Source organism: Montipora foliosa, chromosome 4, assembly GCF_036669935.1.
Source record: "Montipora foliosa isolate CH-2021 chromosome 4, ASM3666993v2, whole genome shotgun sequence".
Lineage (NCBI taxonomy): Eukaryota > Metazoa > Cnidaria > Anthozoa > Scleractinia > Acroporidae > Montipora > Montipora foliosa.
Window position 1 is genome coordinate 25,913,574 of NC_090872.1, and position 26,046 is coordinate 25,939,619.

Below are 26,046 nucleotides of genomic sequence, written 5' to 3' on the forward strand. Positions count from 1 at the left end.
TTAAGCAAATTTTGACCCCTAAAAGAGACCGTTTAAAAACACAAAAATACGACACGCAATGAGTTGTAATGATAAAAAGGCATAATCATCGAATGCTTTTATCTGAAAATTTAAAAGGAAATTTGACTTCTGTTTCTCTTCGCGTAATTCTGCGTTACTTCGCGGAACCCTAAACGAGACCTTGGTGGCATAAAATATTGGCGCTTTGCCCGGAACACCCTAAGCGAGACCAAAATCCAAAATTTACACCCCTAAGCGAGACGACGAGCATCCCCGTCTGTTTCATATGGGTGTCCCCCCCCCCCCCCCCCCGGGAATCTCCCTCTCGCAAATAACGAAATTTGCGCCTTTACGATACGACCACTGCTAACTTGAGGACGTTTGTAATTTAGAAGTGATCTTGCAACGGCGGAGCGCGCTGTATTGTTGTCTTTCTTGACAGCTTAGTTTTGATGACTTGAGTTCAAACTGACCAATAAAAGAAGTACCAGAGAAAGGCGGCGTTTTCAAGACTGCGTGACGGTCGGTTTGCAACTGCATGTAATATTGACAACTCCGCCCGCGTAAACTCTTTGCCTTCATGTCTCATCTGTGTTGTCTCTGTCGACGCGTATTTGAGAATGAAAACAATTTAATCTGACAAACACGCACCAGTGAAATGTCTTAAAGTGAATCTGACCGACTAAATGGCTGCTGACGTATGATTGTCTGTGGCCACAAGAATAAGCTATTCTTCCTTGAACAATTTGTCGTTTTTAAGGTAATTATCCGTCCCTCTTTGACTTCAAACTTCAAAACTTTTAGTTATGTCTTGCCCCCAAAACGGGTGTATAACTTTTTGGATGGAATTTAATTCATTAGACACTCCTCGTCTATTATGTAAGAGATGAATCAATTTGCACTGGCACTGCACGTAGCTGATAGCGTTATAAAACAAAAAATGAGTCCACTCCGTAAATACTATTTTGTTTTTATTTTTTCGAAGGAAAACCAAACACGGTGGCTTCTGTTCTATGATAAACTGGTGACCAGTTTCCGGGAACATTTGTCACTGTCAGACTGGCGGCGTAAATTACATTTACATCTGGTTATATTCACAGCATTAATTACAAAACGAAAGAAGGCCATGAACGGTGGCCAAGCCTGCAGCCCGTAGTTGCATGATAAAGTGATTACTGTTGCGGGATCTGGTTATTATTCTTTGGTGAGGAAAGCAGTCTATCAATGGACGCCAACCCGTTCTCCATTGAAAGCATCTTGAGGAAAACCCCTCCTGCACGCGTTAATGAGGAGAAAGAAACACAACCCTCGAAATCCAACGAGGCACTTTCACTGGCTGTGAAACTTGCTGGTATGTTGCGAGTTACAAAATAGTACAAAACGTAAGAAATGCACTGTTTTTTTTAAAAAGCAAACATTACACGATATCGAAGAGTATCATCGCCATGTTCCATTCCTTAAAGGTGCTGAAACTCCCCCGTCTTCACACGTGATTTGTGCTACTTCGTAGCCTTAAAGTTTTCAAACGAGCTGCTTTAACGTCAAAACGTTAAATCAAAGTGGATCTTGCACTCGACATTATACACTGTTTGTGCAAGTAGTTCTGTACTGCTCGGCATTCAGATCAAGCTTTGCGTCATTTTAGTAGCAAGTGAAGACTCCATTGAAAGTTTATTTAACAATTTTACTGTTTATATGTCATGGCACCGATCTTGTTAGCTTTAATACAAATTGTAAGCAACAACGTTAACATAAACAAGATAACAAGGAGCGAAGAGGTGTTATTTTCAATTTTTTGGGCTCAAGTGTCTCTGGACAAACTATAGGAATAGTAATTGGTGGGATTACAAACGTTATCCGCCTATTTACTTAGCACAAGATATTCCATGAAAGTACTGCAGTTAGTCATATGTTTTGGCTCTCCAGCCCGCAACCAGAAAGGAACTATTGAAAATCGGTGGAGAAAATCTTGGATTTAAGTGACCTTTGCTTATCAAATGACTGAAAGCTTCTTGGCGCCAACAAATGATCCGAAAGGCTGATAAAAGCAACACCCTATTTATGCTGTGCTTTGTAAGTGGGTTTCGTTCAGCGGACTGATCAACACTCGAAACGGTAGAACAAACTGTTACGTAAGAAACATTTTGAGTATAAAGATTAATTCACGCCATGTTTGTGCTTCTTAATCCTCTCTTTAGTTTCATTCCTTTACCGTTGCCTTGTTATCTTTAATTATCTGTGGTTTAGTGGCCAAAAAATGTGAGAAATATTTGCGTTTAATGATACATTTCATTCAGCTCTCACTGAAATGTTCTGTTCGAAATAATGGGTTTTCGTCGGTTTTTGGCAATACATGGCTTAGCCTGTCAAGTCGGTGTTGACATAAACAGATAAATCACTTGGCTAACCTCAACTTGGAGTAAAGCCATACTATGGGCGGTTGTGCAGGAAAATGCCCGTTGCTTTTGCCAAACGTAAATGTCAGCAACATTGGAAACTATAGTGGGCTTCAAGAAATTCTTCCAAAGTTCCCCCGGCATCAGCAATTTGAAAAAAGATGAACAACAGTCGATTAGTGGTGTAGAGAGAACAAACAGCTTGGTGCATTAAAATCGGCTCCCCAAGCTTCAAGTAATAAATCATTTGTAATTAGTACATTGCGTTGAAAGACTTTTAAAATTCCTCACCATAAGGAATGCACAGTAAGGAGCCTTTAGATACAACACTTTCGCACAACAACCTGCATTCAGTAGAGCTTGCATTTAATAAAATTTGAGATCTATACCTAAGAGCTGCTCGTTTACTTCAGTTAACACAGGAAATTACGCACCGTTTGTCCAATATTGAAGCACGAGTCCAACCGTAATTGGTAAGTTGGTGGAAGATGTCGGTGGGGTTCAGACTAAGCTCCAACCTCGTTCCCATGGTCTCTACAATGGAGATCCTGTGAACGAGGTTGACTAAGCAGCCAGAAATCTCTTCGTTATTATCTATTCGTTATTATCAAGCGCGGCGAGGACGAAGAACACGGAACTTGTCACCTTCGACAGGCAATATTATACTTTTCTTACAGATGTTATCCTGGAAGCACGGAAAGAGAAGACTCGCCGTCCCCCAAGACGCACGCGCACAGCCTTCACCCACCAACAGCTGGGAATACTGGAAAAATCGTTCAGTAAAACGCATTACCCGGATGTCGAACTCAGAGAGCAACTTGCTGCCAAGACCAACTTACAGGAAGGTAGAATTCAGGTGAATGATCGCTTTCCCATTCATGGTGGGCTAAGCTGAAACACCCATTAAAAACAAACTGAAATGACACCGACGCCGCTGAACAAAAACAACATTAAATGCAGTGGTGGTTTGTTTAGCATATTTACACGATAAATCGAATTGCAATATGCCATGTTACAATAAAAGCCGAAAAACAAACGGTTTTTAAAAAACATCCTCATATATAGAAAAAAAAACTATATTTCAATAAGTTTTGTGGCAACAAAAGCCGGTTCAGTAAACAAAGCACGGAATTAAAAATGATGCCAGCCATTTTCGTCGCAAACGATAGATCGGCAGTAAGTTCTCGTTTAAGGACGGTGCCACCTAATAAGAAGAAAAAAAATTGCGTTTATAGATGCGAAGATCATAGCTTCACTTGATTTCATATCCGTAGTTCATATATGATCCATTTCATATATCATTTCATCGTTGATTCATTCCTCACGGGAACATTAGAATCCACAAATGACCAGCTCCCAACGTCAGTGGCCTCATAGCTCAGTTGGTTAGAGCATCGCACCTGTATCGCGAGGTCACGGGTTCAAACCCCGTTGAAGTCCTGAATTTTTCAGGTTTCTTTATGCAATCGCGAAAATTGCGTTCATAACTGCGAGGATCATAGCTTCACTTGATTTCATATCCGCATATATGATCCATTTCATATATCATTTCACCGTTATCTCTAACAAGTTACTCTTGATAACGATTTGCTTTTTAATTTCACCAATATCCACTAAAGAACGTATTTACTCATTTTACAGTTTTAAAAGTTAATGTCACCTAAGTCATAGATTAATTTTTCGCGCAATGATCGCTAATCTTTTCTGAAAATTTTAGGTGTGGTTTAAAAACAGACGCGCCAAGTATCGAAAGCAAGTCAAACGATACTTCTCTCTGGAAGGCGCTGAAAGTGAAGATGAAGACATTTCTGTTGTTTGTCACGTGGCAAAGAGTAAAGAGCCGTCACCTTGTCTTCATTGTAGCTCAGTGATACCTCACCACTGCGGTGATCCTATCAAAGCGGTGTGCACACACTTTCCAACGCATGCTCAAACTGTTCGACATGGTAATGAATACAACAGCTTGCCTTACGCCGACAATGTGATGATAGACTACAGACATTTTGGAAATTTATGGAATCGATGACAACTAGATTTGGCAACAGTTACTGAATTACCTCAGCAGGGGGATTGCCTGCAGGTTTAATCGTCACTTTCGCCCTTTGTACGACTGTAAACTAGTACATCGTTACGTGACATAAGGTTTCTTTCGAGTGCCTCAGTCATAGAACGGAACAGGACAAGAGCCAAAATCGTTTCCTCTTGCAGATCTACGATTGGTGGAAAATTGCTTTTAAAGGAACCCAATAAATGAAATAATATTGATACTTAAGGATAACAAACCAAGAGTAATAAGGTCTCCGAAAGACTTACATGCTGAACAATTTGTTATTCTTTGGAGGGATTTGTTTGTTGGAGTACGTCATGTAAATGTTCGTTTGGTTAGAAGTTTTCGGGGAAGTTTTAAACTGGTTATTTTGTTTGCGTTTGTATTCGGTTTAGAATGTGCATCGAGATTGCTACGTATTTGATCACCTTGATCTTTGACTTGATTAAAACTCATAATATAACGGCGAACTTTTCACTACTCAAGTTAACCGGCTGAAAACGACATATCAAAATCAGTATTGGGAAAAAAAAGAAGACAAGAGGGTTTTCCTTTTATTGAAATACGTTAATCAAGAAAGTGTTGTGCATAAGTCATCACGGCAAATCTGTTTCGACGGTGTGTTCACGCAAATTTGGCTCAAGTAATTTGAAAACTGGATAAGCTTAAATCGGGCAAGGGGATCTTTGAATTCTTAAACATTTCTACCAGCGGAACTCCCCTTTACTGCTCTTTATTGGATTGCTTATCACATGAACACTACGTTTTCAATGAGCCATAGAAGCGACTGCATCCCTTGATAGATGACCACTGAGAAATGGTGCCGGGTAGCCCCTGAATTTCTTGGTACACCAAAGGTAAAGTGAGCTTAGGCGCGCGAATCCACGAATAAGCGTTGTTTCCGTGATATAAATACAGTTTGTTTTCGCCGCTGTATCCGGCTTCGATTTGTCTTTTTCTAGAAAAAAACAGGGAAAAAAGGAAAAGGAGAAGGAGCATACAACTCTTAAACTTTTTTTTAGAATCGTGTCATCAGCGAGAACAAATCGAAATTTATTAAGCCAAGAACATGAGTGGATTAAAGGATCACTGCAAGGGATAATGCGGTGACTGATAGATCACTGCTGGACAACCTTCGAGAGATGTATCTCTTACCCTTGCGTCCATGACAAGACCAGAGGCCTAGAGCATGCTGCTATTTTTGTATGAGTACTTTATGCAACTTGTTTTTGCGTCATTTGGCCACAAAGTATTCAGATTCCAATTATGGTGCACCTATCATTTTCTTGCAAGAGAAGAGGAAGAGGCTAACGTGAAATGGATAAACAAGCAAGACGGATAATATTAACAATAATATGAAAGAAAATGCTCTAAAGTGTGGCTTTGTTTATGCCTTTCTTTGAATAATCAGTAAATTCTGACTAAGGAGAAACTAAAGACGTACTGCAATGGGACTAAACTAAACGTATAGGTAATATGACAAAAGTCCGATTCATTAATCATCCATAATGAATGATTCGAAAAGCTATACAGAAAAAAAACTTGGTTAACGTTGTTTTGCAGGACGTTTTACTTGACCTTTAAAGCGACAACAGTGACTTTAAACGTTTTACACTTTACTTTTACTAACATTTGATCTGAACACAAGTATTAATGGCGTTTTAATCCCAAAAGCCCTAAAGGTATCTACCGATAACTTTAGACGAGTTATTATTTTTCTTTCCAAGGATGAGGAAAAACCGACAAAATGGAAGTCAAGCATTTGTTAAATTTTAAAGCAATTTTTTTTGTTCAAAGATGGTAGGTCAGCTAAACAAAATGGCAAAAGGTTTTATAACTCATTCAATAGTTATCAAATTGAAAACGTGAACAAGCGACCCTACATCAGTCTTTGGCGTAGTTATGCTCCCTATTTGTTAAGAAATTTTGAAATAACCATAACACACTGCAGGCAAAAATCTACGTGACAATATGGCATAAGTAATCAATGGCAAACCTATAGGAGCCAAAGAGAAGAAAGGAGAATTGCCACTTAGAATCTGTTACTTACATCTTGTGCGTCGTGAACGTCATAGTTTCTAATTGAAATTGAGACCATGAACTTTGCCGTAATTTATCAAAGGATGCGCGATAGCCATCAGCAAGTATTAATGAAGAAAATTCCGGGACTATCTTACACTAGCCGCCTCTGTCGGTACGCATTTAAAACGAAAACAATTTAATCCCGCAAACAGGGAGGAAAACTGGACAAAATTGACTAAATAGCTGCTGATAGGTGCTGTTGGGAGAATGCTTGAACAATAAATCATAACTTCATGGGGTATCACAAATGGGGTCTTTTAATGATTTAATGTCTTAATCTCGTATTACGAGAGAAATATAAGTTATAACAGCTTTAACATGCGACTTTCTCGACTAACATCATCTAATCTTTTCCAATATATCAACTCCTTCTCCTGAAACATCTTGAAAATAACATAACTCCCCTTCGAGATAAGCTTTTTTTTGACGTATTGCAAATGTTATAGTTATGGACTAATTGCTAATCCTATAGCATTAGCACATCATCTTACCATAAGTGAGGATTCAAGAGCATACAAATGCTCGGTTTCTGTTGAGATGTTCAAGAATGTACCGTTATAAGTCGGCATAATTTCAAGCCTAGCAGCGGACTTCGACTCCTTGGCGTTGGTTAACAACACAGATCGCCAGTTGCGGGAATCTTCCTGTGACAGCTTCTTAGTGTATTTATCAATGTTACGTCTGCGCCCTAATTGCATTTGCAGCTACAAACAGCCTGAAAGCAAACACGATTATATTTGAAAAGCACACACACAGTAGTCTCTTTTACAACCCGAGAGCACTAAGTCTCACACGGTGCTCGACTAGAGATAGCAGTTCTAGAATTTCATTCACAGGAACAGTGATAACAAAGAACATAACTTTTCCATGGATGGAAATCCGTTTTCAATTGAAAGTATTCTAAAAAAGAACAGTCCTTCGACTTCACTGGCCTCAACTACAAGCGAAACGCCACCATGTAAATCAACTGAAGCACTTTCTTTGGCCGTGAAACTCGCGGGTAAGTACACTATTTACGTTAACCTAGTGTGAAGCAACTTTCTTCCACCTGAATATTTCAATGCTCAGATTGAGAAAATCCAAAGCTACAAACTCCAAATTAAACTGACATAAAAAATCTTGAACAAAAATGAGCTGCAAGAACTTTTTAAGGAGCAGAATGTTTTGTCCCTGACTTAGGCGTCAGTGATCTCAAAGTTATCACTTTTTGTTTTTTCTAAAACAAAGTACTTTCAATTGATGTATAGGAATTTAATGGCCTAAATCAATTGCAACAGAGAAGTTTTGGTTTTGTGGACAAATTGTGCCTCATGGAATGTAACCGCTGTAGGATTTATCGAAAGTCTCTTGGGGTGTTCCACTTGAAATAGAGTGAATATTAACGAAATAGGGTTTAACGAACAAGCAGTTGTGAACTGTCAGGGGTCCACCGTAGAAAAACAAAACGGAAATTGCAAGTTCAAATCGCTTATGTGACTTGAGGAAAACCTCAACTGATTGCGAAGAATAGTGACAATCCATTTAATGCTCACTATTTAGACAATTCATGTAGATAATAATTATTCGGCATTTTAAGATTTTTTAAAGAAAATTTGTGCAAACTCTTTTAGTGAAGAAACTATGTTAAGGCCATTGTTGATTATCGTAGTTTGGATAAACAACAATGAGGCCTTATCAATCAATTCATTCAAGTAGCGCTATGTCTTGATTTAAACCGACGAGCTGCAATGTAAACAAGTTAACAAGGAGTTGATCACTTTGCGTATCATTATGAACATTGTAGTTTAAATGCAAACTAACCACCTATATTGCAAATCTAAGTTTCGTGGGAGCTTTTTTGTGAGTTTTCTTACGTACATCTAACAATATCCGCTGATTGGATTCACTCAGGAGAAAATTTCGTCATAGATAAGAGCACAAGTGGCTATCATCTGGTCTAAGAATAAAACGCAAAAGGAAATTCCATTCTGCGTGTAAACTAGAAGACCTTACCCTATATATAGGTGGTTAGCACGTTTAGTCATCGCCATCATTATGGATGACACAACCACTACAGATCTCTCGTTAGCTTCTTTGCACATCTTTAGAAGTTGGTTGCAAACCACCGATTGACATCTGGGACATGTAAAAGAGAGCATGTGGACAATTTCTGAGACGAAGATAACGAGGAAAAGTTAATACTGATCAGATACACTCAAGATTCATAATTGAACATATAAGTCATCGCATGCTATGGGTTTATATTATCTGGCAGCTTATCAGTGTTACATCCTCCTTCTTGACCAATCTGGCGCCAGCAAAGTCTGGAAATTGTGATAGAGTACAAGATTTCAAATCCTCGAAACTACTATTCGTTCACCTAAAAAACCGCGGACGAAAGGGCAAGGCCCCCATTGTTGGTACTTAGCAACTCTCGGTCAGCTTGAATGAAGGCTAAATAATAACTTGATAAGTCCGAACTTGACAACTTCGGCTTCGACAGAAGAGAAAAAAGAAGGCACTCCTCACGTTAAAAAATCTGGTGTTCGCAACACCTCGCAATATTTTAATCTATAGCTTATGATCTTGGATCTGAATGAAATGGATATTAACAACTTTTGTGCATTTTTTATTTAAATTCAACGTTAAGAAGTAGAGGCTATCAAATCTACTATTATGACCAAGAACCTTTAAGGAGGAGATGCTCGTTTTATTTAGTGTCCATAAACCGTCCTATATGTATATTGATCATTCAGGGCTGGAGTACCCATTTTGAAGACCAAAAATATTGAAAGGGCAAACCATGTATCCATATTTAAAAAAAGGAAGCTCTTTCGTGATCGCGTCGAACGGAAATAATGCCGAATACCTTCCACCCCAGCGCCTAAAAAAAACTCCATGGTTAAAAAATGATAATGCCGCAGCTGGCATAATCATTATTGGAATGGGTTCTATTTGCCTCTGTTTACGCCGATGAATGTGTGACCTCTTTCAGATGTCATTCTGGAAGCAAGACAGGAGAAAACTCGCCGTCCCCCAAGACGCACGCGCACCGCCTTCACGCACCAACAGCTAGGAATATTGGAAAAATATTTCACTAAAACGCATTACCCGGATGTAGAGCTTCGGGAGCAACTTGCAGCAAAGACCAACCTACAAGAAGGCAGAATTCAGGTGCTTACATGGTTGCTGTTGCCTTTTACAGTGGACTGAGCACATTTTAATGTGGTAAACACATGATTGAGATAAGATAAAATCATGTGTGAAACTAATTTTTTGTCATATGTTGTGAATAGCTTCTTACTTTTTTTCGAGGAAAGCTGACTTTGTTAAGCTTTAAAATGATGTACATATTCGTTTTCCTCATAACTGAGAATACGCTTTGTGTAAAAAGAAAACTTATTTTTTGGGATGTTGGCCTTCACGCGCCACAAACAAACAAACAAACAAACAGCGAACGTGGAAACGAACTAATTGATACATTTGATTTTGCAATTGCCAACATTTCTTCCTTGTTTCAGGTTTGGTTTAAAAATCGACGCGCTAAGTATCGTAAGGAGATAAGAACATGTGTTTTACCGAATTGCCCAGGGAGTGATGATGAACCCATGGCTGGTCCTTGTCAAATGGCACCGACACCTGACCCACTGCACCTTTATCAATGCAACTCAATTCCTTATTACTGCAATTACACGAAGCCTGTGAACTCAGTGACAACCTTTGGATATCCACCAAAAATGTTCACCCACGGTCAACTGACAGTCCGTAGCCAGTTAGCTCATGCGCGTGACCTTTCTCATGCCTGGAGTCCTATGATAGATCGTGTACACTTTGAAGAAATGTGGCAGGGTTGACAGAATTGGACGTTATGGGAAAAAAAGATGAAATAGCGCAAACTATAATTTCACTTGCTTGCTTCCAGAGGTTGTGTCAATTGAGAATTGATATCAGTACTTTCTTTGCCACCTTAAAAAGCGGAAAACCTGGATAAAACTCTAGTAGTATTAGCTTTATGATCATACGACCAAGCATTATCGCTTCCAGAAGACCCTACCTACATAGCTTCGAGCCTACTACTGTTCCAGTAACTGTAACTTGTGTACCTTTTCAGTATGGAGCTTAAGCACGTGCGTTTTCGAGACGCGGACGGCAACCGGAAGGGAAAATTTCAAGTGCCAGGACAGCGATGTCTCCCAGATTTTTATACTAATCATCTCTAATGGAGAAAAGATTCTTGGTAATGTAAATGTAGTTGTGAAGACCAGTTAAAAGGGAAAACAGCTCAGTTCCGCGCATGCTTAAGTTCCCTAGTACTAAAGGAGGCTCGCTGAGCGCGCGCATGCAAGGCACACACGCAGACTTAGCCTACTATTGCTATTGCGCATACGTTCTGCGCATCTCGAGATACTCGGATTTCCTATGGGTGATATTCCTTAATACAGGGATATTTTTGCGCGGTTCAAAACTATTCGGAGAAAGCAGAACTTAGCAAGTGCTCTTGGTATTCAAAAAGAAAATTGGGGGTAATCGTGCATTTTTCAGAGACAATTAAGCTTCAATTTGGAAAAGAACGCCGTACATAGCTTTGTAATTTAATTACAATTTTCTTTTTGGATGTCAATAACTTGTGAAGATCTGCTTTTCCCGCATATTCAGTAAACCGCACAAAAATACCTTTGAATTAGTAGGCACCGTCCTTTAGTTGCTCTCCTCAACGGATGAATCAAAACTGACCAGGACAAATTTCTTGAGTTGTTACTGAGCAACGTCTCGACATGAACTTAGTTCGGTGATCTACCTTGTCTCCTTTGTATACAAGTAAGATTCACATAATTCAAAAAGATTTTTAAATCTTTTCATTTTTTTTTCATTTTCTTTGTCTTTCATTAATTGAGATCTTTAGCTTTACGTTTACGTATAACAACGAACGGCAAACTCCTTTTCATGAAAACACGAAAATTCACTTACCCTACTGCTCTTCTCTCGCTTTTTAGGAGTTGCACGTTATCTGTAGTTATTACGGAGTTTAATAAACGACAACGGCTACGGAAACGACAAAAAGCAGTAATATTATTGGTTGAAAAAACCAAAATGATCGTCCTGCACGTGCGGCACGCATTTTTGAACATTTCCCTCCCGTACTCGTCAAAAGTACTACGTGAAATTACCAAATTTGATGTCTTGACGACAACGTGGACAAACTACAGTGAATCTTTCAGTCTCGCTCTTTACTTCAAATCCGTCCGTACCAATCCAGTTATAGGACACTTCGCACATATTGTATAATATAAACAAGATTGAATAATCCCGAAATACTTAGATTAGCTCAAACCTATATTTTGAAGACTCCCTATTAAAAACTGAACTACGGACATCAGATTTCGAGCGTTTCCAGTGGCTCGCCGGACACAGGCTATCAGTTCATATAACTGCAGCCCCTAATATGGTCAAGGAGCGCGTCAAAAATAAAGCGAACTGAAAACATTTTTGCAGCTTTGAGAAAAAGTGGCCGACAAAACCCGTTTTGGACCGGAACTGACTGGAACATCATGGAGTTTTTAATAAAACAATTATTCTACTCGGGCTTGCCGAATATAAAATGATTATAACCAACTCGGCACTACGAGCCTCGTTGGTTATCTACCACTACATATCCAGCGCGCCCGCCTCGTAGAATAATTAAATAACAAACATAAAATGAGCTGAAATGAATCAGGTTTCTTTGTTTTTTTGCAAAACTTCAGCCTCGAGGTTGAGTTTGTCGTTTACTGTAAACGCGATGGTAAACCTCTTCAATAACACAAGTTCTATGAAATCAATGTTTCTCATACCAAGTATTAGATAAAAGAATTTCATGGGTTTTCACCGGAAATAAAAAGAAAAGTACTTAAGATTTAAGATATTTTGAAATACTGAATTTTAGAGGTGTTTTAGCAGTGGTGAATCGTTGCCATGGCAACAGTTCAAGCTTCGCAGACAGCCTTCACAAATGCCTGACACCAGTAATTAGACAAATAAGAAAACGTTTCTCAGATGAACGGATCGATAGTGGACTGCGGATGTCAGACTAAAGTTTGCGTTTTGCCAAAAACGGAAGTATAGTGTTGGATATGAGATCATTTCTTGCCTGTTAGCGGCAGGTATCAAGTAACTTCTCAAAAGAGAACATAGTTTTCAGGCTTTTATGACAAGAAACAGCAGCCCACCGTTTCGCGGTTGCTGTTTTTAACGTGAACGCAATCAGTGTTAAAACCTTTTTATTATTGTGATCCTTTTCCATTGGAAACCCACTTTTACCTGAGGAAAACCTTTCTAACCTCCTTGACTTAAAATGCCTCCACCATTTTCCCCTGCTTAGTGAACTTTAACTTTAACTTTATTCATTTATATTGCGCAAGTATCAACTTAAAGTTTTCAAATGCGCATTAGATCATAATAGAGTGGTGTTGTGAAGAAACTTTGTTTTCTGTTTACCTTGGGCTACAACCAACGTCTGATAAAATCAAGTACAAAGTAACTAAATATCTTACAAATCTACTTTAGAAGAGCTTACTAACAACACTGTTATATTTTATACAACAACGTGATCGATCGAAAGATCCAAAACCCAACATTGTAAAAAACTATAGGTATTGAGAAAACTGACATCGTTTTTGAAGCAAATGTCTCCTTGACCACCAATTGGGTGTGATGATCATTAAACTATTAAACTAACTATTTTAATGAAGTTGTATTTCAAAATTGCAAAACCTTTCTCCACGGTTAGGTTCTGATAATAGGAGCTGTGATCGTGACGCAGTCACAGAAATTTCTTATTCGATCGTTTTAACTAAAACAGTTGGAAACTTGGAATTAAGACATCAAGATTAAAGTGCCCCTTGAACGAAAATTCGCCTTTTTTGTCGGCCTTATATGCCATTGGGCTAATTACTATGTGTAACTGACAAAGAACATTGAAAACAAACCCTTTAACGTAATAATTTTCGCCTCCAAAGTGTCCTAAACTTTGGCCGCCATTACTAAACTTTGTCCCTAATGAGCCCACAATTTCTTAATCATGACGTCAGAGGCTCGTTTGTAGACAGGAAACGTTTTTCTAGGCCGTTAACTAGTGGACAGGTTGCTTACACATTTACACAATCTACGTTACAAAATCTCACTTCCAGACATGTTCATGTATTGAACTTTCCACGAAAATTTGCTTGCCTTGTCATATCAGTTAGATCATTTTCCCACTTTTACCTAAGGTGCACATTTTCCAACCGTTCGCTAGAGTTTCTTGTAAAACTTGAAGAGTAAAGATGCTGTATGAAAGTTGACCGATGCGTTGAAAGAATGGAGGATTTAGGCGGCGGAACAAATTTGTACACTGTAGCCTATTTTACAACATCCTAAAGATCAACTCTTCGGAGATGGCGAAAACAACAGTCGTAGAACAATTTTCGTCTCTTATGTATGCAACTTTTATAAACCAGTGTAAAGAACAAAATAACATTTAATATGTTATTACGTACCTTTCTACGCGATCGCGCGGAGGATGGCTTCTCCGGTCCCTCTTTCCATACGGTCGGAATTTATAGCATGAGATGAGGACGGATTGGATCAATCAACTTGAAAGACCCTCTTAAAACAGACAAAAATACCTCGCGGTGCAAAATTTTCCCGGTGCGTACGAACAAATGGAAACCACTGATGCCACACGGCTCCACTTGCAGGGCTACGATGCAAAGAAATCCCAGCACTATGGTTTGATATATTGCTACAGCCTCGCACTGCATGTACAGCGACTTGACGGCTTTTTTTTAGTTCGACACGACATAGTACAGTGTATGAAATAGATCAACTAGTTACAAAGAGCAAATTTCACCGTGTATTTCCATATGAAAATTGGACGTGTGAAGTTTTCGTGTTGAGCCTCTGACGTCACTAACAGTAATTTACAAGCCTCCTGGCTAGTTTGGTCACGAGGCCAAGTAATGGTGGCCGTGAAATCACGAACAAGATGGTCGAGGAAAAAGTACTTCTAATCTTCGTAAAATTTCGTTAGGTGAGTAAGAAAGTCCTATTCTACACGAAAATGTAAAAATTAAGATAGAATACAAAAATTTTCGTCCAAGGGGCACTTTAAGTTTAAGAATCTTTCACAGTAATTTCATAGTCAATTCACTATCCTCCTTGTCCAGGTAAAAATGCTATATTTATTTGCAGTTTTGTTATAAAATGTTTCCAAGGCTTCGGGTTATTACAAAAGGCGAAACTTGCTATGACTTGAGTACTTGAGAACAACGATGTTGTCTTTCAGATGCTTTGCCACCACTCTTTGAAGACTGTGAGATAACTATGGACGGTGTGCCATAGAATAGACTAGTTTCGAATTGTGCAAGCAACAAAAGAACAGAGTCGAGGTTCAGGGGAATAATTTGCATTTAGTTCTGTTCAAAACAAAGGAAAATGCTAATTATTTCCCTGAACCTCGACTCTGTTCTTTTGCTGCTGCACAATTCGAAACTAGCCTATTGAGGGACTTTATCTGACGTCACAGTGGCCGTGTTGATGTGCAGAACAATGCAGTAAAATGTATTTTGGGAATTTGACTCTATTAGTATGCAAAACTTGCGGAGCCATTTTCTATTGTTTTGTACACCAACATGGCCGTCTCATCACGTGAATGAAAACCAAGAATTGCAGAACAAACAAAAAGAGCTGATAGTAGATTGCACCTGACGTCACGGCGGCCATGTTGGTCGAAAGAACAAAAGCGAAAAAGTCTTTTGGGAATTTGACTCTATTTTTATGCAAAACTTGTGGAGCCATTTTCTATTGTTTTGTACACCAACATGGCCCGGCGTCTCATCACGTGAATGAAAACCAAGAATTGCAGAACAAACAAAAAGAGCTGATAGTAGATTGCACCTGACGTCACGGCGGCCATGTTGATGTACAGAACAATGCAGTAATATGTATTTTGGGAATTTGACTCTATTTTTATGCAAAACTTGCGGAGCCATTTTCTATTGTTTTGTACACCAACATGGCCGTCTCATCACGTGAATGAAAACCAAGAATTGCAGAACAAACAAAAAGAGCTGATAGTAGATTGCACCTGACGTCACGGCGGCCATGTTGGTCGAAAGAACAAAAGCGAAAAAGTCTTTTGGGAATTTGACTCTATTTTTATGCAAAACTTGTGGAGCCATTTTCTATTGTTTTGTACACCAACATGACCCGGCGTCTCATCACGTGAATGAAAACCAAGAATTGCAGAACGAACAAAAAGAGCTGATAGTAGATTGCACCTGACGTCACGGCGGCCATGTTGGTCGAAAGAACAAAAGCAAAAAAAGTCTTTTGGGATTTTACTATTTTTATGCAAAACTTGAGCTACATTTTTGAAAATATAGCCGTCTTATCAAGTGAGTGCAATCCAAGAATTGTTTTCGTCTACCGACATCGTGGCGATGGTGTCACATGAAAACCACCCATTGTACAATCTTGATCAGTTCTCACTCGGTATAATGGACACTATGTGCTACTCTTATAAATGCGGTTATTCTGGAGGCACTCAGTTAGGCTCAAAATAGTAACGGCATCGATTGAATACGAGCGGATTGGATACGCTCGAATAACATCAAACTTTTGAGATGACTAGGACTGAACTTAATTGAAAGAAAAAGAAAAAAAGGGAACCAATGCGAGTACACAGCAACTGCAAAGACAGGTCAACCGGATGACCAAGGTTCAAAATGAGCACAGCAGGAATAAAAAGAAATCCGAAATGGTATGCACCCACAGCATATTTTGTCATATTTGCATTGCTGCTAATGTATTTCTTTTTAACGCGAGAATGCCAACTTTGGTTTACAAATGAAGCCAGACAAATGACGATGAGTGACCTGCGCTTTTCTTTTAGGTCATCACATGCAGGTGGCTTGAAACCAATTGAGAAATGCTTATCGACGAATGAAAGAATTTATGAGAGATCTTTTGTTTTCGTCCACGAAAATGGTGGCAAAGGCTTACCGCACCATAGACGAGTTGTGTAACACCACAATACAATACAACTATTAAACAAAAACAAAGTATCTTATACATCTGAACTAAAAAAATAGAAGAAATACATATACGTTTCTATTTATACGAAAGGGAAGATTACAAGTTTACATAATTTCACGGTAATTGTTCAATAATTGTGCAAAGATGTATATTTCATATGGATCTGGAGTAGTTTGAAAATTTGCTACTTCCCCCTGGAAGGAATATTTAATCCATCGCAGGGGCTTACCCCCAGCAGATTGTAGCCAGTAATAATTGAGGCACCTGAGTCTTGAGAGACAGTGAGGAGCAAAGCTCAGTTGTCTAAGGAAACCACATGGTGATAAATCGTGCTTTGAAAAGAATGTGTTCTTATTCTCGTGGATTAATCTGGAATCAGGGTATCCGGATGGCTTATCAAGTACACTCCGGAAACAAAAAACTGTCATCAATTTCTGAACTTTGTAACGCCTTTTTGATACCTGAGCGTAAGAAACTGGATACTTAATACAGGTACCAAGTTGACATTAAATTTAGACTGGGAAAGAACTCTGAGAGCGTGGTCAATCTTTAGAGGACGCTTAACTAAATAGATATGAAGCAAGCAATAAAGCAATCACCACTCTCTAAGGCGATCTGTTATCAAAGTCGTTGACTTGAAACTTTTGGAGAAGTCGTAAACACAGAATCATGATTCTTTCCCCATCAAGTCTTATAAATATTGTTACATCATGCTTTTATGACGATATTTACAACGAAATATCTCATCATTACTATCACTTTCTTTCGCAAGCTTGTTGCTCTGGCTCTCAATACAGAGAAAAATGTTAATTAAAAGTGAAAGAATAGAGATATTCATTAAATGCTAACGTGCTCTTAAAAGCGGAACTTGCAAAGGGCGGTTCTAAGGGTGGAGGTACTCGCATGCTTCGTGTAACCACTCGACTGAGAGAAAGCGGAAAGTTGTGTCTTTTTTTTTTCAGCGCTTCCCAACTGCTGTCAAGTTTCTTATATAATGTCAGTCTTGAGGAAGGATAAAACTGGTTTGTCTTCAGCTAAGCATGCATTTTATCAGAATTATCACGACATGTCTAAAGTTTCACTAGCGATTCTATAGTTGCTGCATGAAGCAGCAGGACATAACTGACAGCGAAGTAAGGATGTGCAAAGAAAGAAAATTACCAAGAATGTCCTTGAGAATCTCCAGTCATGTGATGGCGATGAAGCAGGTGAGGGCACGTTCCTGATTTGTGATCATTCCAATAATAAATGTGCCTTTATCGTGACTTTATAATGTTTGTTTTTCTATTTAACCCATTGACTCCTGCGTCTTTAACAAGAAGTGGAAAGACAAAGTCACGGATCTATTCTTCAAAGACCTTATGCAAAATAGCCACAATTCAGTTTGAGCCGAATTGCAGTTTTTGTTAGACACTCGCAGCATCTTTGTTGTGATCACAATGGCGGACCGTTTCCAAATTCATACCGAATGGATGACGTTCACCTCTTGCCCAAAATCGCCACTAAAATCAAAACTGTTGGCGAACGGTGTTTCAGAGTTCAGCCATGGATTAAAGGCTAAAGCTTTTTTTTTTTTTCGGAAGCCTTTTGTTTGAGTACTTTGGGTTAGAAAAAAATATTGCATTTTTTGTCTAATCGACCTAATACTGGATACCAGATAGAGAAGGAAAGCTAACTCCTAAACTCTTTAATTATAAGAACTGATCACTTCCTCAAGAAACGGGTCTTCTGTTCATCCGGAGAATACAATAAATAGGTAATACAATCATTCGAAACCATAAAAAAACAAACACTAAGTTTACTGGTTGTACCGATAAAATAGGACAAATGAAAAAAAAAAAACAGCAGTATGATTACATTTGAGCTAAGCTCGCTGGTATGAATTATTCGTGGTCTGATCGATATAAAGGGGTCCTGAATTACAATTTTACTCGCTACCGGCCGTCTTAAATGGTAACTCGCATTTTGGTGGTATCCCAATAACTTTCCTATTGTGTAATAACTGTGTGACTGGAAATTCAATCGGTCTTCCCTATGCTTTGCAAAATCTGTCAATTGCAATGAACAAATTTGATTGCGAGATAGCATCTAGTAGATCACGTTCTCAAAGAGTGGAAAAATTGTGCAAATTTTCTCACATTGTTTCAAGTTACGGAGCTGTGTGTTGCACTTGTACTCAACTTGAAATAGTTTAAAGTAAATTTAAAATGAATGATACTAATTGCAAATAGTCACGATAAAATGCCGATGGAAGTCTCTTTAAGAAAACATTTAGAACTAAGAAAGTGGTGCACCTTTTAATTCTCTCAGCAAGGAGATTTTCCCAGGCTGTCTATCGCGTTACTAGACAAGAAATATGGTTAATGTTTCGGAATTCAATGGCAGTTAGTCTTCCCTGAGATACGACGGTTTCAAAAAATAAGATTTCACATTTTACCTGTGGCAGAGGAAAGTTTTCCACAGCAACAAAACGGAGGTCAAGGCCGGAAGCCAGGGTTAAAATAATACAAAGTCAACTTTTTAATCCCCAATTCATTTTGGTACTAAACCAGGCTTGGCTATGACTCAAATACTTTAAGATTCAATGGTTGCAACATTAATAAGAGGATGTTGGAAGCATCAGTTTTGACTGTTCCTAACAAACACCTTTCTGGTTTTTTTGCCCTAGTGACCTTTTTTCTTTTGCAATTTACAATTATTACGAAAAAAATTGCTGTTTCTTGGCAACCTGTTATTGGTCGAAGGCATCCACAACGCAAGGATTATTTGTCAAATCAACAATCCTTGGTTTCCTGGGAATGGAACTATTTTCGGCTGAATAGGATCAACGCACTTTAATGTATAAGGGTCAATCGGAGGTGATTGTTTCCCATACCACCTATTTTGGAGAGTCTAATATTTCTCAAAAGAAACACGGCTACCTTAAAGATGTCGTCGTGACAAGGAAAAATACACTGCTTCGCACACATGATAAAAGGAAATTAAGCATTCGGCATTGATAACAGTATCAGAAAAGCACTGTTACTATGAGTACTTGCACTCCAATCGACGACAAAACTAAAGATATCCAAGATGGAGAAAGTTATTACAGGATTTGACTCTTGAGCCAAGAAAGGGCTAAATGCACAAGAACGGTAATCTGATAATTGGACATGGAGAAAATCTCTTCCTCATAAAAATCCGATTCATTAGCACGCTCTACACGGCAAAGTACACTGAGGCAGCGTTTACACGAACGCGGTCTCACACCGAAACGGTTTCATGTCTTCAAAAGTCAAAATCGATGCGGTTTGGAAGTGTTTACACGGAACTGCGTTTTCGCCAGAAAGTCAAAGTCGTGGTGGTATAAGCGAGCGCTGCACTACGTGCTAAATTTACCATTTTGAATCGAACAATGCATATTTCGCGCCAAAATAGTAACCGTATTCAAATCGATGCGGTTTCGCTGTTTACACGACAGATGAAACCCTAACGTATTGAAAACGCTCCACTTTTGGCAGCGTTTTCAAATCGACCCGGTTTCGCCAACGGACTCGATCGGTGTCGCGTAAACAGAAGGCGTAACCGCATCGAATACGATGCGGATACAAATGAAACCGCGTTCCTGTAAACGCTGCCTGATTCCGAACCGCGCAACATCTTTCCAACCTCCCCAATAAAGATAGCACGCACCGCTAGTATTTTAAGGTTTTCTGTCCAGTGTATTTTTATAGTTGTCTGCATTGCTTTCAAAACTAAGACGGCCTCGTGGATTAAGTTGTCGCTAACAGGGAGTCTAAATAAATCATTTAAAGAACGACATAAAAAGGAATTGGAAAAAATTAAAAGTAAATTTAAAAAATAAAATATAGCACAATGGGATTTTATTTATCAGCAAAGCTCCTACGATTTGTTAACTTCAAGACATGCGAATGATGGCTTTCAATTCAATGTGATAAGATTAAAACGAATCATTTTTTTTTCTATTTTACCGTTAGAAAGCTATTCCAAATCACTGAAGAAATCTATTTCAATCGTGTTTTTGAAAGGGATCATATTAACTGATCCATGAATTTCTCGGTATTCGAAAGGTCTCGTGGATGATTTTCCTACTCAATGAAAATTACAACCTCGAGGCATTCTAAAAGAAATAAGTAAAAACATTCTCAAATTCTTTTCTGATTGAAAACAAAAAAAATTCTTCGGAAAGATCTCACACAAAAGTGACCTGATTTTTTATGAACCCCTCGGAAGTAAACGACACGTTTTGTGTTCTTGATTTTTCTTTTTTTTAAACTTTATCATTTCCTCTTGGCTGATGGCCCAACGTGTGGTGACATAATCCTCCTGATAATTTAGGCCAAATTTTCTTAATGTATCCTAGGACTTAACCCCAGGTTCAGAGACCACCTCGTTCGTTCACCTGACGCTTCTGAAGACTCCCTTACGGCAACATATGGGAGAACTAAACCATGGAACTGGGTAAAGGGTTCTCCTAAGGACGTTATGAAAAATTTGGCAGCTGTCTGCTTGTCAACTCTGCAGTTAATTCTGCTCTAATTATGGATAATCTATGAGATCTCAAACCTTGTATTGGTCGTAAAAACAACACTACGGTAATACACAAACATTTCAACATTGTTGACTGGATTAGATGCTATAATCAAAGATAGAATAATAATTAACTATTTCAGACACGCAGAATGTTCGGTCACATTTTAAAGTTAATTTAAAATATAAATGCCAACCAATGTCAACATGTGTCTCGAGGAATAAGTTTGTTTTCGATAAAATAAGAAGGAAGAGTGAATTTGTTCACGGTAAATCGCTGTTCCTCATCACGGCAGCTCTTCGAAAGCTCTCATCACGATTAATCGGGTTTAATACACAATTTATCGTCACAATTTGATTAGTTTAAGCTTCATCCGGAATTCTAAATATTTGGAACTTACACCACCCCTCTGCGTTCCAAGCTTGTTTGTTCAAAGAAAGGAAATTGCTACTGATCGTCGCTAAGTGCATGGTGACGTTAAAACATATCACGAAAAGACCTCGAAACTCACCACTTGAAGTCTTCACGCATGAAACGAAATTATGATGAATTGATTTAAAGCAAAGTTGATGACATACTTAGCTGTGAAACAATTTGACTCATGAGTCGTTCCTTGTGCTCATGTGGATGCGGCCTGCTTTGATTGTATTAAGACGTTATCATTTCTCGGTAATGCCGTTTTAAATTTAATATATTTGTTCGCGCGCGAACTTCTGCGAATGAACAGAAAGTGTTTCCAGCAACTATTGACTACACAGATTTACATTTCCTATTTCCAAGTTAAGATTTACTTATAAATACAACCAGATAGAGCATCAACATGTGTCAGTGCCCCCAAGATAAATAAGAAATATTTTTTTCCGACTGAGTAAAAATCAGCGAGCCACTATCTAAACCAATGGAAGTCGATAGCCGACCCTACCAGTTGTAGTAATTGGGTCCCTTCTACAATCACTATCTCAGTCTGTAATAAAACAGTTTTGTCGGAGAATACAATCACTCATACTGAATAACAAACCTAACTTTTTGTCGCGTAAAGTATATGAAACTAAGGTTAATCTTGAGCAGTCGAGAGAATGCGGAAAACAGAGGGCAATCAATTACTCACTTTCGTTGTGATAAGCTATTTATGCCTACAAAATTGAATAAATAAATAAATAAATAAATGACACAAACGAGAGAATCAATGATGGTGTATTTGCCATTGACATTTAATTACGTCACAAGCAACCACGACCAGTTCAAAGCTAAAACTGAACAAGTTGGTCATGATATACACAGAATAGTATTGACCGTGACAATCAGTAGAAAATAATTAGGCAAACATAACCGCTATCTTTTAAAAGATCAGTCGAGACCATGTGATCAAACGGAACAGTTGTCAATTCATATTTTATTGCAGATTTATTCAATGAACCGCTAACTGAAACAGTGCTCGGTTAACTTAACCGAGGTACACGATGAGCTATTAACTTTCACGCAACTTATGCACTGCAAGAGCGTGCGTTTCTATAATCAAACTTAGCATTAATCAGCGAAAAACTACAACGATTTTTCAATGATTCGCAGTCACTAGATTGAGTAGAAAGTAGAAAAGCCAACAGGATTGATGATTTCAACAGCTTGAGGAGTAACTTCAAGCGAGCACAGGAACTCCTCCCTCCTGTCCCTTTTCCTCACTCCGATCAAATCAGAAATTACTAAACCTCCTCATTGATAAAAAGAAACAGGAAGGTTAGGGCAAAGGTTCCAAAAAAGATTTATTGTAACCATGCAACCATTTTTTATATAATTCAGATCGTTTGCGGCTTCACTCTGCAAAGGGACCTTGCTACTCTCTCATTCCATTATTTCAGTTCAGCACTGTCACTACAACTGTGATTTTATTTTGCCATCCTGGGAGAAACTAGATGCAACTGACGGTTAAAGCCAAGCAAGGATTGTATTCAGAAAATAAACTACTGTGTGGCCGAAGTTACTCAAGCCAGTAATACTCGAGCCAAAAAATGAAGAAAGAAATATCACAATTATACTGACCCTCATTAAACATCATTATCATTTCAAAACAACAAAAGACGTTATGCTGCCATGCCATTTTGATCATAACTGTTTTTTAAGTCATGTCTTGACTTTGTTTTTCGATGCCAGAAAACGGAAGTATAAATCCGTCAAAAAATTTTTGCATTTAGCCAAGGTTTCCTCATTAATTCTATGATAACGAACCTGGACATAATCTTAAGTCCATACAGTGCAGCGGTTTTTTCCAACACCGTACTGTGATCATCCATCGAATCTTGTATATTTTGTGTGCTTTTTCTCCAAGGGCAAAATCCTCTCAAAGGAATTATATTCCAATCGGATTAGAATGTGACCTGGACCTGCAAGGCGTTCTCCTTCACTAAACGTTGAAGGAAGTAGTTTGTCGATAACTCTTTAGGCGAACCGTACGCCGTGGCCACCCTTGCATAAACCTCCCCGGCTTCATTGAATAGCAACACTGCATTAAGATTTGACGACCTAAAAGTCGTCTTGAACGTGAAGTTACCTGTGTGCGTGTCTTTCAACTATGTATAGCCTGTACTCTTGCATATGTTTTCGCGGAAAGAGCAGATTCTTGAAAAATCAGATTGAATGAATTGAAATAGGATTTAGCACATCACAACAAACTGTACTTTGTAATTGTTTGCGTCTAAATAAACAAAATAATTAACAGCGTCTTCATAGTGTTTCCCTCTCTCCTCTTGTTTATCGAAGGATATGATTTGTGATCGAACTGTGAACAGTTCAGAACACGTTAAATACCAACTTCTTATTATGTTAATTTCCCATAAACAAGGTAACTGCACGGCAATTATTTCCTACAACTGCTCAGTTAATTGAAAACACTGAGAATAAAAACTTAGCAAAACCGAGCGGGGAGATGCGTTTGTGTTGACACAGGGCAATACCCTTACTCATTGAATGAAAAAGAACAGGAATTACGCAGTTGCCACGTCTTTTAGTGAGTTTTAGTGTCTTTACTTTGGCTACTTTACAACTGTGAAGTCGTTTTCTTAAATTTAAGTTGCTTTTTTGGCTACGTTCAAGTTGATGGCATACTTCAGATTCTTTAGGAAAGGCTTAATTGAAGGGAGAGCAATCTAGATCTAATATCGGAAGATTGGAAGGGAAGACGGGGGGGGGGGGGGGGGGGGAGGGGGAGGGAGCAGGGGCTCACTCACCTTGAAGGACAACTACGTGCAAGCAGGTACCGTCTAAAACGCTTAACCAAGTCCAACCGTTGTGGTATAATTCGACATACCCCAGGTGTTTAAGCGTAACTAACAAAATAAGAAAGGTTTTTCATTTCAATGCACATTTTTTTCCTTAGTAATAGATGTTATGAAATGAAACTACATTTGATAAAAGCATGTTCCCTATGAGAAGGAATAGAACCCCCCCGGACAACACTTCCAGGTGACAACCTTTCCGTCAAAACTGCAGGGCTCGTCAATTACAAACTTGATTGGCCTCTTTTGCACTCTATAAACAACTTGTAAGTCGTAAACTAAACATTTCGGGTTTACTGTCTCCAAAGAGGACCAAACAGTTTTAAAGTCTGGTGTAAAATGAATCATAAAACTGTTGACTCAAATATTGCGTTTATGTGTTTTACAGGTCTTACACCTACAACCTTCGAAGTTATTTTATTTTGCTGAATGCGTGTGATGCCGTGACTTACTGATGGTTTCGTTAATCAGCTTACTGAACCAATCCCAGTTTTCCAAAGAAATCTTACTAACGTATTCCTAATGCAAAGTACAAACTAAATCAACTCTTTAGAAAGGAAACCTTTTGTATCTTCTGTTTACAAGAAAAACAATAAACGTTTAAAAATGCAGAGTAAACGGTTCCAAGTTTTGCAATGGTATTCGAAGGAACAACTTTGACCTTTTAATATCTCATTTCCAAGGATTTGCGTTTATTGAAAGCCGATGAAATCAAAAGTATCCGTAAATCAAGAACAAGTTTACCTGCCCACGAGCACGGCAGTTATTGCAGCTTTTAAAACGCGAAAAAGGTGAACCGAAACGAATTTTTACTGGTTGTTTTGATTTAGTTGTGTTCGATATTTCCGGGAACTGGCACAACATCTCTTCAGATGTTAAAAGTTGTGAAATTCCTTCGGCTTAAAATGTACTCACGTAATCATTAACTTGCCAGATCGTGTGTGGGCATGCGCCACATACTTTGTAGTCTTTCTATCATGATCTTTTTTCGTTATTGGTAGGTCACGATAAAGTGCCTTGCTTACTCTATCATTAGTTAAAGAATAACCTCCCAGGTCAATGCAAGATTCACAGGTGCTATATAACATTATGAGGTTCGAAGCAGTTACTTGGATAGAAGCAAAAGTTTCGTGCAATGCTACCATGTCGCGCATTAAGGTTATATTAGTTGGATTTGCCGGAAAATTTTTGGCGATTTCACGATAGCACGCAATACCCATCCATCGCGTGTTCAATCGCCCGTCGTAAGCTCTTCTCGTTCAATGACCAGCCTGTAATAATCAATCACTTAAGAAGGCTCATTAGTAAATAATCTCTTTAAATCCATGGGTAAACTAAGAATCGGCGAAACTTCTTGCCTCAACAAGAATGCATTATTTTCAATAATTTGAACACTTGAAGTTCATATTTCCTACCAAAATGTTTAAAAATTTGATGCGAAACGTGAACCGGATATTGGACCGAGCTCGTAACGAAGAAAATATCTTTCAGATGTCATCTCAGTAATCTTGACAATATCCCAAAAATGCAATACCTTAATCTTTTTATTAAAATTTAAGCTGTAGACTAAGTACCTATTACACCATTATTTGTTTAACGATGAAAACCTTAAAGTCTCGATACGAGGAATGATTGTCTCCACTCTCTACCTTAAAAAAAGCATATTTTAAGTTATTATACTATTTTTTT

The 26,046-nt window shown here is 38.5% G+C and overlaps 2 protein-coding genes and 1 non-coding gene across 5 annotated transcripts; all 3 read left to right on the forward strand.

Moving 5' to 3' along the window:
• Positions 1 to 660: 660 nt before the first annotated feature.
• LOC138000446 (diencephalon/mesencephalon homeobox protein 1-B-like) lies at positions 661 to 6,229 on the forward strand. 3 transcript variants are annotated; one of them, XM_068846869.1, is made up of 4 exons: positions 661 to 760; positions 1,101 to 1,351; positions 3,074 to 3,252; positions 4,114 to 6,229. In XM_068846869.1, exons 2-4 carry the CDS (start codon positions 1,225 to 1,227, stop codon positions 4,420 to 4,422), a joined length of 615 nt encoding a protein of 204 aa, XP_068702970.1. In that variant the 5' UTR covers positions 661 to 760; positions 1,101 to 1,224; the 3' UTR covers positions 4,423 to 6,229. The 3 variants fall into 3 exon arrangements, with proteins under 3 accessions (XP_068702970.1, XP_068702971.1, XP_068702972.1); XM_068846870.1 differs by having other exon boundaries at positions 727 to 760; positions 986 to 1,351; XM_068846871.1 differs by lacking the exon at positions 661 to 760 and adding an exon at positions 860 to 879.
• On the forward strand, positions 3,764 to 3,836 carry Trnat-ugu (transfer RNA threonine (anticodon UGU)). The gene has a single exon. It is a non-coding gene; the product is annotated as a tRNA-Thr (tRNA).
• Positions 6,230 to 7,239: 1,010 nt separating the features above from the next.
• Positions 7,240 to 12,793, forward strand: LOC138000445 (diencephalon/mesencephalon homeobox protein 1-B-like). The gene is made up of 3 exons (XM_068846868.1): positions 7,240 to 7,525; positions 9,500 to 9,678; positions 10,026 to 12,793. Exons 1-3 carry the CDS (start codon positions 7,393 to 7,395, stop codon positions 10,356 to 10,358), a joined length of 645 nt encoding a protein of 214 aa, XP_068702969.1. The 5' UTR covers positions 7,240 to 7,392; the 3' UTR covers positions 10,359 to 12,793.
• The last annotated feature ends 13,253 nt before the right edge of the window (positions 12,794 to 26,046 follow it).